At 55.8% G+C, this 11,765-nt stretch overlaps 1 protein-coding gene across 2 annotated transcripts; it reads right to left on the reverse strand.

The window, feature by feature from the left end:
- Nucleotides 1-1,271: 1,271 nt before the first annotated feature.
- Nucleotides 1,272-11,764, reverse strand: TMCO6 (transmembrane and coiled-coil domains 6). 2 transcript variants are annotated; one of them, XM_032955641.2, is made up of 12 exons: nucleotides 11,674-11,764; nucleotides 10,914-11,035; nucleotides 9,786-9,910; nucleotides 9,248-9,428; nucleotides 8,622-8,726; nucleotides 7,766-7,851; nucleotides 6,899-7,021; nucleotides 6,251-6,359; nucleotides 5,773-5,953; nucleotides 4,271-4,365; nucleotides 2,828-3,019; nucleotides 1,272-1,994 (listed from the first exon to the last, which is right to left on the reverse strand). In XM_032955641.2, the coding sequence occupies exons 1-12, from the start codon at nucleotides 11,762-11,764 to the stop codon at nucleotides 1,845-1,847; spliced, it is 1,560 nt and encodes a 519-aa protein (XP_032811532.2). In that variant the 3' UTR covers nucleotides 1,272-1,844. The 2 variants fall into 2 exon arrangements, with proteins under 2 accessions (XP_032811532.2, XP_075923509.1); XM_076067394.1 differs by lacking the exons at nucleotides 4,271-4,365; nucleotides 5,773-5,953.
- Between the last annotated feature and the right edge of the window lies 1 nt (nucleotide 11,765).

Consider the following 11,765-nt stretch of genomic DNA (forward strand, 5'->3'; position numbering starts at 1 on the left):
ACCTCCTCCTCCCTGCACACCACGTGTCCCACTCATCACAACCTCCTCCCTGCACACCACGTGTCCCACTCATCACAACCTCCTCCTCCCTGCACACCACGTGTCCCACCCATCACAACCTCCTCCCTGCACACCACGTGTTCCACTCACCACAACCTCCTCCTCCCTGCACACGTGTCCCACTCATCACAACCTCCTCCCTGCACACCACGTGTTCCACTCACAACCTCCTCCCTGCACACCACGTGTTCCACTCACCACAACCTCCTCCTCCCTGCACACCACGTGTCCCACTCACCACAACCTCCTCCCTGCACACCACGTGTTCCACTCACCACAACCTCCTCCTCCCTGCACACCACGTGTTCCACTCACCACCTCTTCCTCCCTGCACACCACGTGTCCCACTCATCACAACCTCCTCCTCCCTGCACACCACGTGTCCCACTCATCACAACCTCTCTGCACACCACGTGTCCCACTCATCACAACCTCCTCCTCCCTGCACACCACGTGTCCCACTCATCACAACCTCCTCCTCCCTGCACACCACGTGTTCCACTCACCACAACCTCCTCCCTGCACACCACGTGTCCCACTTATCACAACCTCCTCCTATTCACAACATCCAAGTTCATAATATAGTTTTTTTTTGGGTTAGATTGTGTAAATATATAAAATTGTCGTTAAAACCCGCCACCACCCGACACAGCCAACTAGTAAGGATTGTCACGGAAACAAAACGTGCCAATTCGTCACTAGTACAGCACACCGGTGTGTTGGAGAGGCAAGCCACAACATTAACAATGTGAGTACGACGTTTCGCCAGTAATTACAAGTAGCTTCTTCAGGCGACAGCGAAAGCCTACGTGTTAAACTCACCTCCAAGTTAAATTTCGATTTAAAGCTTTCGTGACTGCAAGGATTCATCTTCTTTGGTTCTTTCGGTAAAGTCACGTAGAATGAGAATAAAATAATAAATTGATAAAATAACACAATAAAATTCTCACGACGTTTCGGCCACAACACAAGCGGCCTTCATCAGGTGAAGGGACGAGACTGTCTGGAGGACAGCGCTCCTTTACCGAAAGAACCAAAGAAGATCACCTCCAAGTTGTTTCCCCTATCCTCCTCCACGCTGCACTTGACGTGCCCCACTCATCACAACCGACTGCACCACTGCTCTCCACATTCAGATTTTCACAGATTGTCTTCTCTCCCGAATCCCGTTTTGAATTATTGCTGTTCTGGTTTGAGCGACTACCAGTGGCTTAGAGGCGAGTGCATTTTATTTTAAATCAGACGAGCAGAGATCCCGTTGTTGCTCTGCAATGTAAAATAATAAACAGCTGTCATTGTTCATACTCTTCTCACAACCCTCCTGTACTCGGTGCACTACAATTAATGTCTTTTTACTTAAGATAATATGTACCGCAAGGGGTTTTAAAAATACTGTATAGGATTTAAAGGATATTCTGGTGAATGACATTAATAGCACATATTGAAATGTGAGAACAATTTTAAATGAACCGTGGCAGTCCTCTGTATTTATTACTCCAACCTCTTCGGTGTTGCTATCTATAAAATGATTAAACGTCTTCTTAACTTCAACCGAATGTTTATTATTGGTTACGTGGAAAATCCCGCGTAGCCAGTTACCCAGCTAGCTTCGGTAGCAACAACCAGCAGCAGCAGCCACTGAGGAGCCAAGCCAGCAGCTAGCCGGGAACCTCGAGGCATAATTGACAAATCTTCCCGGCTCTACTCCATTTCCTCGCTCGGTGAGCTGGTCCAGTCGACGACGGCAAGTCAGGGGCATGGAGGATAGTGGGGGGGGGCGATGTTCACGTGACTAGCCACCCCTCCACAGGGAGCGGCGCTTGCAGCAGGACGCGGGTGACTTGTCGCACTCGCTCGTCCACGCCGCTGCTCTGCAGCAGCAGCAGCGACTCCAGCTGTGCGGGGCCCCCCTCGTTCTCGAACCACGCACGGGCCTGGCGGGGGCGGGGGGGCAGGCAGGTGTCACACAAGGGTCAGATTCATAGGGTCAGCGGGTCGGCCACCAGGGTCACAGTTCGGGTGTTGCAGGTGGAGGGAATAGCGCGAGTTGGACGTTGTGTGCCGGCATAAGGGTCCAAAAAAGTTTGAACATTATGCCGCAAATCACTCGACTGGATCGCACGCTCATACAGCAGCAGCAGCAGAGATCATCACCCCTCATGGCGGACTCATGTCCCAGGGTCACTCCCGCAAATGAGACTCCATCCTGGTCTCTTGAACTCTCACTTGGTTACATAAAATACATTTGAAGTGTGAATAATGCCTCTGGAATTGAGTGTCTGTGGAATTCCCCTGGTGGCTGAGATGTCACGTTATTGTTTACCGTTATCAACGTCCAGAATTAACGCCTCACTCGAGACGAATATATCACTGGCCTCCTGCCTTCCACACTCCTCCTCCTCCCCAATGAACACTCGTGGTTGTAAACCTCGACCGCATCAGAACATCAAGAGCAGGCCCACGTCCACATCTGCTTCAGCAATGGAACACAAGTACGTATGTTGAACTTCATTCGCACCGTACGTAGCCAACCGTGCTAATCGGAGGTGCCACTGCGGCCGTGCAGCCCATCTATGCACCGGATAATGAACCACCGTTGTCTGCGCTCCTTCAACAGAGGAGAGGGAACAGCGACACGACACCAACTCTCTCTCTCTCTCTCTGCTGAAGCCCTCTCGTCGTGGCCAGCAGACCTCGACACTGGCGTTCAGCTGCCGAACCACACGAGTTTATCATCGTCCTAGCTTCTGATCGTTGCCGTTGCCACCTCGGGGCTGTTGGCCAGCAGCGGCTGCAACAGCTGCAGCGCCGTGACCCTGAGCTCGGGGTCAGGCTCCCCCGGCGTCGCTTCGGCGCCCAGGGCCACGGAGGCGGCGGCGCTCAGCAGCTCCGGGCAGCCCCCGAGCAGCGAGCACGAGGGCCCAGCACGCACGGCCACGGTGCAGAGCACGCGCGCCGCCTGTGGGACACGCGCGCACACACGCACGCACGCGTACACAGACTAAAGATCCCCCGCGTGGCCTTGAACTGCTGGGGCAAGTGCCGATAGCGAGGCGCAGCACCTATGGAGGCCGGTACGGCACGCGAGCGGGCGGGTGGCCAACATCACGCACGGCTGTCTTGTCTCCCCGCTGCGGATGTTTACACACTGTACTAGGTACTCGTTTGAGGCTGAGTAGACCTAGGGGAGCCCCAGGACCGATTAAGATAATCGTCACTGGTTTTGGCCATGAGCAGGAATCGAACTCCGGTCTCCAGATTCGTAGCGCTGGGCACCAACTGCTACGCCACCGCTCCCCAAACAAACACAGACAAAGATCCCCGTATAGCCTTAACAGACTGTTGGGGCAAGTGTTGGTAGTGAGCACCTATTCAGGCCGGAACGGTACACGATGGGGTGGGTGGCCAGCACTACGCCCGACCGCCTTTGTCTCCCTAGTGGCGATGTTTACACACCACGCCAGGTACTTATTTGAGGCTGAGTCGACCTAGGGGAGGCCCAGGACCGGTTCAAATATTCGCCACTGGTGTTGGCCGTGGGCGGGAATTGAACTCAGGCTGCCAGGTTTGCAGCGCAGCGCGCTAACCGCGACACTACTCCTCCCAATACGCCTACACACACATGCGTACACAATCACATGGGCAGACACGTGCCATCATGAATTAATAACCGGCATGCGTCTCCCCTTCCCTGCTTATTTGATGTTAACTGAAATGACCCCGCCTGGAGTCGGTTATGAGCGTAGCGGCTGTTCATCACACACACACAGGCAGAGACTGTTGGGGCAAGAGCGGCTATTGTCAGCCGGTAACTTCCCACTGCTGGATACAGGCCTCCCTCATTCTCTTCAATCCCTTCCTTCGCTGTGTCAGTCTATGGGTCTCTGTGTGTCTCTATGGGTCTCTGTGCGAGTCTGTGGGTCTCTGCGTGAGTCTACGGGTCTCTGTGTGAGTCTATGGGTCTCTGTCTGAGTCTACGGGTCTCTGTGCGAGTCTGTGGGTCTCTATGTGCTTGGGGAATTGTTGGTAGCGACGGCTCATCACCGCGTGGCTGTGGTTCCTGCATTGCCTCCGAGTCCTTCCCTCTGTACGAGAGCGAGCAACTTAACGCACGGCGGCGGCACGTCGGAGGTGACATCGTTATCTCTCACGCGCCGCAACGTGTAACTAATTTAAGGCCGAGTCGACCTGGAGGGGGACAGGGACCCACCATGAGTCCGACCCCTTGACCGCGGCGCAGCAGTGCGGCGAGGCGAACGTGAGCGCCCAGACGGAGCAGCACGGAGCACCAGGCCGGCTCGCCGGCTGGGAGGCAAACCGGGACGAGGGAGGTTGAGAGGGGTCGGGGTGGGGGTTAGAGGGACGCGTCAGGAGACTCGCGTGCGGCACGGAGGCGATGCTGGGAGATGACGCTGTCCAGGCCGAGTCCGCTCAACGGCACGCGTGAGCGTAGCGAGCACAGAGGAGGACTGTCGAACGGATCTCGGTGTGGTTCTGAGGTCATCTTACGGGGGCCGTTCTCTGTCACAGCGTGGTGCACTGCTCACTGCGATGGACATTTCTTGGTAGAGGAGTGCGAAGGGGCAGAGGCGTCCCACCGATGGTGGGGAGCCGCTCCTGTGGAATCTGCCACTAGAGGGCACCATCAGCCCTGGCCCGGCTAAACCCAGCGATTGGCGATTGCTGCTGACCCTGCTGCTGCGTTGGCACTGGTGCACAACCAACAACAACTTTCATAAGAGGTTTTTCGGTTAGATCGCGTACATCATAAAACCCGCCACCACCAGACAAAGCCAATCTGTTGTAATTACTCGCGAAGCGTCATACTCGAATGTATGTTGTGAGTTTACTCTCTAACAAACCGGTGTGCTGTACTCATGACGAATTGGCATGTTTTGTTTTTGTGATAAACCTTACTAATTGGCTGTGTCGGATGGTGGTGGGTTTAACGGCATATTTATATTTATGCGCTCTAACCCAAAAAACTCTATAATGGATAATGGTCGCGAAAGCCTGCTACGTGTTGAAACTCAAAACGTTCCGTGTCAACAACAGCAACAATGTACTGCTTTGAAATTGGGTCCATCTTCTTGAAACTCCCTGTATAATAGGAGACGTTTCGGACAATGGCCCTTCTTTATGTCCTATGACAAAGGACCATTATCAGAAACGTTGCCTATTATATATTATTTCCTTCCAAGGCCACAGAGTGTGATGACGCACGTGTTGAGTTGTTTGTCAATTGAGACAAGTTATTTGGTGATGCTGCTGCTGCGTTGGCAGTGGTGGTGCACAAGTACAATTAACAACAAAAAACAAACTCAACACTTTCGTCAACAAAACTTCGGTGTTTCCAAAGGAAACATTTAAAAAATATAATTTGGAGTTTGCATGTCTCTCTCTCCCCTTGGTCGCGTGGATTTTTCTCCGCGTCCTCCGGTTTCTCCCTCCACATTTATAAACAACATCACGCGTTTAGAGTACTTGGCTGGTATAAGTTTCCACATGATGATAAGCAACTTTGCTGAGCTGTCATTTGTGGCCAGGTCGCCTCTGAAAACAACAGCTATATAGCTCAGTGGGCCTTCGCTGGTAAAATAATAAAAATAGTTTAGTTCTTGTCCAGTTTCCTGTCCAACGGGACGAGGTTAAAACTGCTGGCACCGCCCACGCGCCTCCAGCCACGGCCGCCAAAGCGGCGCCGGCACCCACCGGTCAAGTTGCCCACAAGCCAGAGGCACTCGCGGCTCACGAACGGGCGCTTGGTTAAGAAGCGCTCGGCGAAGAGCAGCAGCGCCGGCAGGAGCCCCGCGTCGCGCACAGCTCGCCGGGACCCCTCGCCGAGCCCCCCGCAAACCGCGTTGCCCACGCAGCGGACCAGCGGCACGACGAGCTGAGTCGCGCGGGCACAGGGAGCGGGAGCGCGCAGACCAAACTCGCGGTCATCGTTAGCCGGGGTCTATCCACTGCGGGATGAAAGTCTCCCCAAGCCATAATCATCATCATGACCGTGGCTCACGGTTCTGTGATGCAACGATCCGTGTGTCACCTGTGCCACGAGCTAATTTCGTCGCTCCATCTTCGCGGTGGGTTGTCACAGAGCTCGGTGCGAACTTGCACCTAAAACCACGACCACCCTCGAGGTGTACGCGTGACCCCCGTGACCCCCCGTGACTCCTCTCGGACCTACCAGCTCGGCGTACTCCGGGATGGGGGAGCTCAGAAGCCACCCCCCAAGCTCGACCAGCACCCCCACGACCTCTCGGATCAGGGGCTCCTCCACAAGATCGCTCGCACCACTGTGGAGGGCACACGGCAATGGGAGGTCAGCGACAAAGCATCATCATCATCGCGAATATTATCATCATCAATATCATCATCAGGGCCAGATATAGGCATAAGCTAAGTAAGCTACAGCTTAGGGCCTCACATCATAAATACAACGTTTTACATAATCTGTTAAAAAAAGAAGATAGGGAAAAAATACATGACAAAAATATAGAGGGATTAGTCGATGGGGCCTCTGAAGCGTGACAGAGCTGAGGGCCCTAGCGATGTCATAATCCAGCTCTGGTCACCAATGTTGTCCTTATCAATGATTCATCATCATCATTGTCTTCATCGTGGCCGTTCGCAGGAATCAAACAGGTGGCTGGGTTCGTAGCGCAGCGCACTAACCACTACACTACCGCTTCACATACACCCTTCCACAGACAAACAGACGCCATCCTCTCTCCTCCTGCTGTTGCTGCGGCTGCAGGGAACACAGGCCTCAAGCCTCGGATGCAGCCCCCGTGTGCCCCGCGTGCCCCTGTGTGTCCCGCGCCACGTGGGCAACCTGCACGCCAGGTAGTGGAGGCACCACGCCGCTTCCACGGCGCTCGGCGGAATGTCGCGAGCCCCGGGGGGCAGCACCAGCAGCGTCCGCAGGAGCGAGGGCAGCCCGGCCGCCCGCACAGCCCTGCAGCGCCGGCACGTAAACAACAACAAACGATAGCCGCCATTCGCCACCAAGTGAAGGAGACATCACCGTAGCCTATATAATGACGTCAACTCGTACCGCGCCACCGCCACACAGCATCCGCTCCTCGCTCTCATATAGAGAGGACGACTCGGAGGCGCCATGAGGAAGAACCAGACGAGCGAAAAGGCAGTAGTAGCAGCCAGGCGGTGAGGCTGGCACCACCAACAATTGGCAAAGCTCTGCGGATCTCTTTATTACATTAAGATGTTTCCAGCCATGCGTACGAGCGAGGGGGCCACACTCTGTTCAGTACGGGAGAAGATTGGCAGCTCCCCATTTGTCTGCACCGCCTTGGCCTGACAAGCACTAAGCCAGGCGGTAGGCACACTGGCAGGAGCTCACGGGACAGACCCAGCTGCAATGGGTCGACTGAGATGACCAGCAGATGCACCACCTGTGCTGCCCACTGTGCCACCTCACTGCGTTTTAGACGCACGGCGCTCCTTCACCCGTTGTTGTGAGCATCGCTCCTCTGCCCCTCCTTGGTTCTAGAGGGCGACTGTCTCCAACTACCCAGTAGCCTCACAGTACACCTAGCCTGGCACTGCCCAGTAGCGTCCTTCACGAGCCTCCTCCAGAGGCCGATCTTGACACGGCTTGTACACACGCACATCGACACACACGTACGTGCACCTGTGTGTGCGGGGGAACGATGGGGCGGATCGAGGGGGAGCGACTCACGGGATGATGCGGTCGAAGGCCTCGGGCGCCTGGAGCAGCTGGGACAGCGCAAACGCAGCGGCCTCCAGCACCGCCCCGTGGGGAGACTGTGCACGCAGCACGCAGCGTGCATGAGTGTGTGCGAGTGTTTGAGCGAGTCTTTGTACGCATGTGTGCACGTTGTTTTACGCCTATACGCCCTTAATAGGTGCTCCCTAACAATGCTCGCGATCGTCATTGCATTACTGCTCTACTTTAGCGAACAGAAAGTGAGTGAGCAGGCCCGACGTTAACCAATGCAGAGATAATCACCGAGATTGCATTGCTACTTCTTGATTAACGTACGTCCATACTGCCTGTCACGAATAATATACGCAGCACGACGCGTGTGGCAGAGAGATCGCTTCGCTAATGCAGCCTGCGTGGAACTGCACTTTTAAATCATTACAGTCCCCGCGCGAGCTTTAATTCAATTATGCGTGCCGCTCCGCAAAGCTGGCACACGGGCCCTGTTTGTGCCACCGTCGAATGATTCAATACGAGCCGTCGTTTCAGCTCCCTGCTTCCTCGGTTCCCACAAGTTCACACAACCCCTTCGGCCCAGCTCTCCAAGTCTGCCTGGTCCGTAGGCCTCCCCGGTCTTTAGGTTCCTGCACTCAGGTCCCCCTGCCCCAAGAATTCCTTCGTACCACAGCTCCCGCTGTCTCTCTGTCCCACGTCTCCCTATACTCAGGCCTCCTAGGCCCTCTGTCCACATGTCCCCAGGTCCCTGTGCCTATCTCTCTGCCCACCCCCCGCTCACTCCGAACTCCTCCCCATCTCCCAGGTCTCCCTGGTCTACAGATCCCCATGGCTCCCAGGAACCCCCTGTGCAGACCTGCAGGCAGGATGCGATCCCGGCGAGGAGCCCCTGTGCCATCATCTGTTCCCGCGCCCTCGTGCTCTCCGTCACCAGGTTTGCCAGCGTGTACAGACACACCTCCTGCAAGAGCACACGCACAAGACAGACGCGTGTGTGCGAGTGTGTGCGAGTATTAATAGGACGACTCTGCCTCGTTTGAACACACGGTGCGGTGTGTAAACAACGGCACTGACCGGGGAGACAAAGGCAGCCAGGTGAGGCGTTGGCCACGACCACCTCCCCGTGTGCTGTGCCAGCCTCCACCGGTGCTCGTTAACAGCACTTGCCCAAACAGTCTGTTAAAGGCTATGAAGGGGAACTTTGTATTTATTTTGTGTGTGTGTGTTAGCCCATAACACCTGAGTCTGTTCCATGACCTCCCGTCAGAAGTGAGCCTTGAACGCTTCACGTGATACCTTCAAGGTGCACCTAGCCTGGCACAAGCGCCGTGGTAACATCACCGCCCACTCAGTGGTGAACGGCGGCTGCCTTGTTCGCGCGGGCGTGTGTGTACGTGCGGGTGTGTGCACGTGGGGGTGTGTATACATGTAAACATGTGTAAGTGTGAGCATGCGTGTGTACGCGCGGGCGTGTGTACGTGCCGTGAGCTGGGGACTGTGGCCCCCCAGCAGCGTGACGAGGTAGGAGGTGGCGGCAAGGCAGGCGAGCGGCGCCGCGGGCAGTGCGGAGTGCGACAGGCGCAGCAGCGAGCGCGCCGCCTCCAGCTGCAGCTCGGGGCCGCGTGCCAGTAGCGCCACGAGCGAGCGAACGCCACCCTCCACGCTGACACGCAGAGACGGAGATCCCCCGCGTCGCCTCAACAGGCTGTCGGGACAAGTGCTGGTAGCGCGTAGCACTGGTCAAGGCCGGTACGGTGGGTGACCAGCACCACGCCCGGCCGCCTTTGTCTCTCCAGTCCTAGGACTGGTTCGGATAATCACCACTGTTATTGGTCGTGAGAGGGGGTCCAAGTCAAGTCGCTGAGTTCGGAACGTAGTGCGGCGCCAGCCACTGCGGCACAACTCCCCATAACACTGACACACGTGTCACGTAACCCACTGCGGAACTCCATGATGGAGCTCCACGGTGAAGCTCCACGGTTTAGCTTCATGGGAGCTCCATCGTGCAGCCCCTGCTCACCCAATGAAGGCCGCCTGTGCATCCTGGTTGGACAGGGCCCGGCGTAACGCGCGCAGGGCCTCCAGCCTGGGGCCAAGGGCTCCAGACGATGCCGTCTTCTGCACCTCCAGCCACAGCTGCGGCACCTGTGTACGGTAGGGGGTGCACACACCAACAACAACACTCGCATGGCAAAAAAATGTTCGTGGGACCCTCCACCACCCGACATGATAAATATAACCATATAGACATGCAAATACAAAGATCCCCCCTATATCCATTAACAGTCTGTCGGAGCGAGTTCTGTGGGTGAGCACCTATTTAGGCCAGGATGGTACACGAGGGGGTGGGTGGCCAGCACCACACCCGGCCACAATTTGTCTCCCCAGGGATGACGTTTACACACCGTACCATTTAATGCTGAGTTAACCTCGTGCAGGCCCAGGACCGCTTCAAGTATACATCACCCAATGTTAGCTGTGAGGAGGAATTGAACTCAGGTCAGCTAGATCATAGTGCTGTGCACTAACCACTGTACTAATGCACCCCATGTATGAATGCGTAAACACCCCACATGTGCGTACACGGAGATATGCGCGAGGAATGAGGTCCTCTGTTGGGGGCATAACATTGTTTGTACATGCATATATGTGTGTACAATAATCATTATAATCATTCTGTTTTTGATAGAGCCACCCTCCTTTACGCCGGGACATCTCAAGAGCGCTTTACAGGAATCTCATCTAACGTCGACATATTTGAAAGGGTACCCCCAGTGGCAGCTGACCCTGTCGGGCACAGGGTACCTTACCTGCAAACCGGTATAAGTTTGCTACTGTGTGTAATTCCCACCAACTAATTAGCAGTATAATTTTTCGAATTTGGCAAAAATGTGGGCCACAACGCCGGCACACAATAGCCTACACTTGCAAATGATGCCAGGGGATTTTTAACGTCCACCACGGAGCAGACAGCGCGTATTTATGCGTTCAATACACCGGAAGTAATGACCAGGGCGGCCTGCCGAAATCGAACCACAATTCTCTGCAACAATGGTAAACCCGCTATCGCTGGGCCGCGTCACCACCTTAACCACCGCACGCAGCCAAGGTGTCACGTATGAACCGATGCTCACTGCGAGCCACTCACGGTCTCTGCTGCTGCTGCTGCCTGTGGCTCGTGGGGGGAGCTGGGAGAGCCAGGGGAGGCCGCGAGGCTCCTGGGAGCTCGCTTGCTCATGAGCTGAGATTCTCTCCGAGCGCGACGCAACTCTGTCGAGCGGACGGCAGAGGGACATTGGCACGGCACTCGCACACACGTGTACAGAGCTGCACACTCGCTAACAGACACGAAATACAAAGAGCCCTCGTGTTGCCTGTCACAGGCTGTTGGAGGGAGTGCTGTTTGCGAGCACCAATGAAGCCCAGAATGGTACACGAGGAAGTGGTGTGGCTAGAACCACGTCCGGCCGTCTTTGTCTCCCCAATGCCAATGTTTGCACGCTGCACTAGGTTCACATTTAAACCCCAGGACGAGTTCAGATATTCTTCACCGAGGTTGACCCGCGAGTGGGAATCGAGCTCGGGTCACCGGCTTTGTAGTGCACTGCGCGAACCACTGCACCACTGCTCCCACACATACGCAGGCATGCATAAACACGCACACACAGACACCATTATCTCCAGGTAGAGGACACTCAGAGGGGAGGTGGTACAAGTGAAGGAGGAAGTCGTAAAGGGGGATAAGAAAGAAGACCTGGGAGAGAGGGAGGTCTGGGAAGGGAGGGAGGGGTGTTAGATGGAGGGAGACCTTGGTAGAGGGGGGCGGTGGAGGGAAGAGGGGGGTCTGGAAGGGAGGGGGAGCAGAGGAAGGGAGATCTGGACGGGGGGGGGGGGGCAGGGCCCCTCACCCGCCTCCTCCTCCCTGCGCCGTGCCCTCATGCCCTGCACGCTGCTGCTGGGCCCTCCTGCCTTGTACAGATCTCTCCGCGGATTCTCCATC

Source organism: Petromyzon marinus, chromosome 16, assembly GCF_048934315.1.
Source record: "Petromyzon marinus isolate PM22_M1 ecotype Great Lakes invasive population chromosome 16, UKy_Petmar_22M1.pri1.0, whole genome shotgun sequence".
In the NCBI taxonomy this organism is placed as follows: domain Eukaryota; kingdom Metazoa; phylum Chordata; class Hyperoartia; order Petromyzontiformes; family Petromyzontidae; genus Petromyzon; species Petromyzon marinus.

Bases quoted from the DNA above. Each gene is read 5' to 3' on its own strand.
- TMCO6 (XM_032955641.2), bottom strand. From the start codon at position 11,764: ATGGAGAATCCGCGGAGAGATCTGTACAAGGCAGGAGGGCCCAGCAGC. The intron at 9,911-10,913 runs GTGAGTGGCTCG...TACCGTACACAG, and splicing joins CAGCAGCAGCAGCAGAGACC to GTGCCGCAGCTGTGGCTGGA. The intron at 4,366-5,772 runs GTGGGTGCCGGC...TTTGCCTCCCAG, and splicing joins GCTTGTGGGCAACTTGACCG to CCGGCGAGCCGGCCTGGTGC.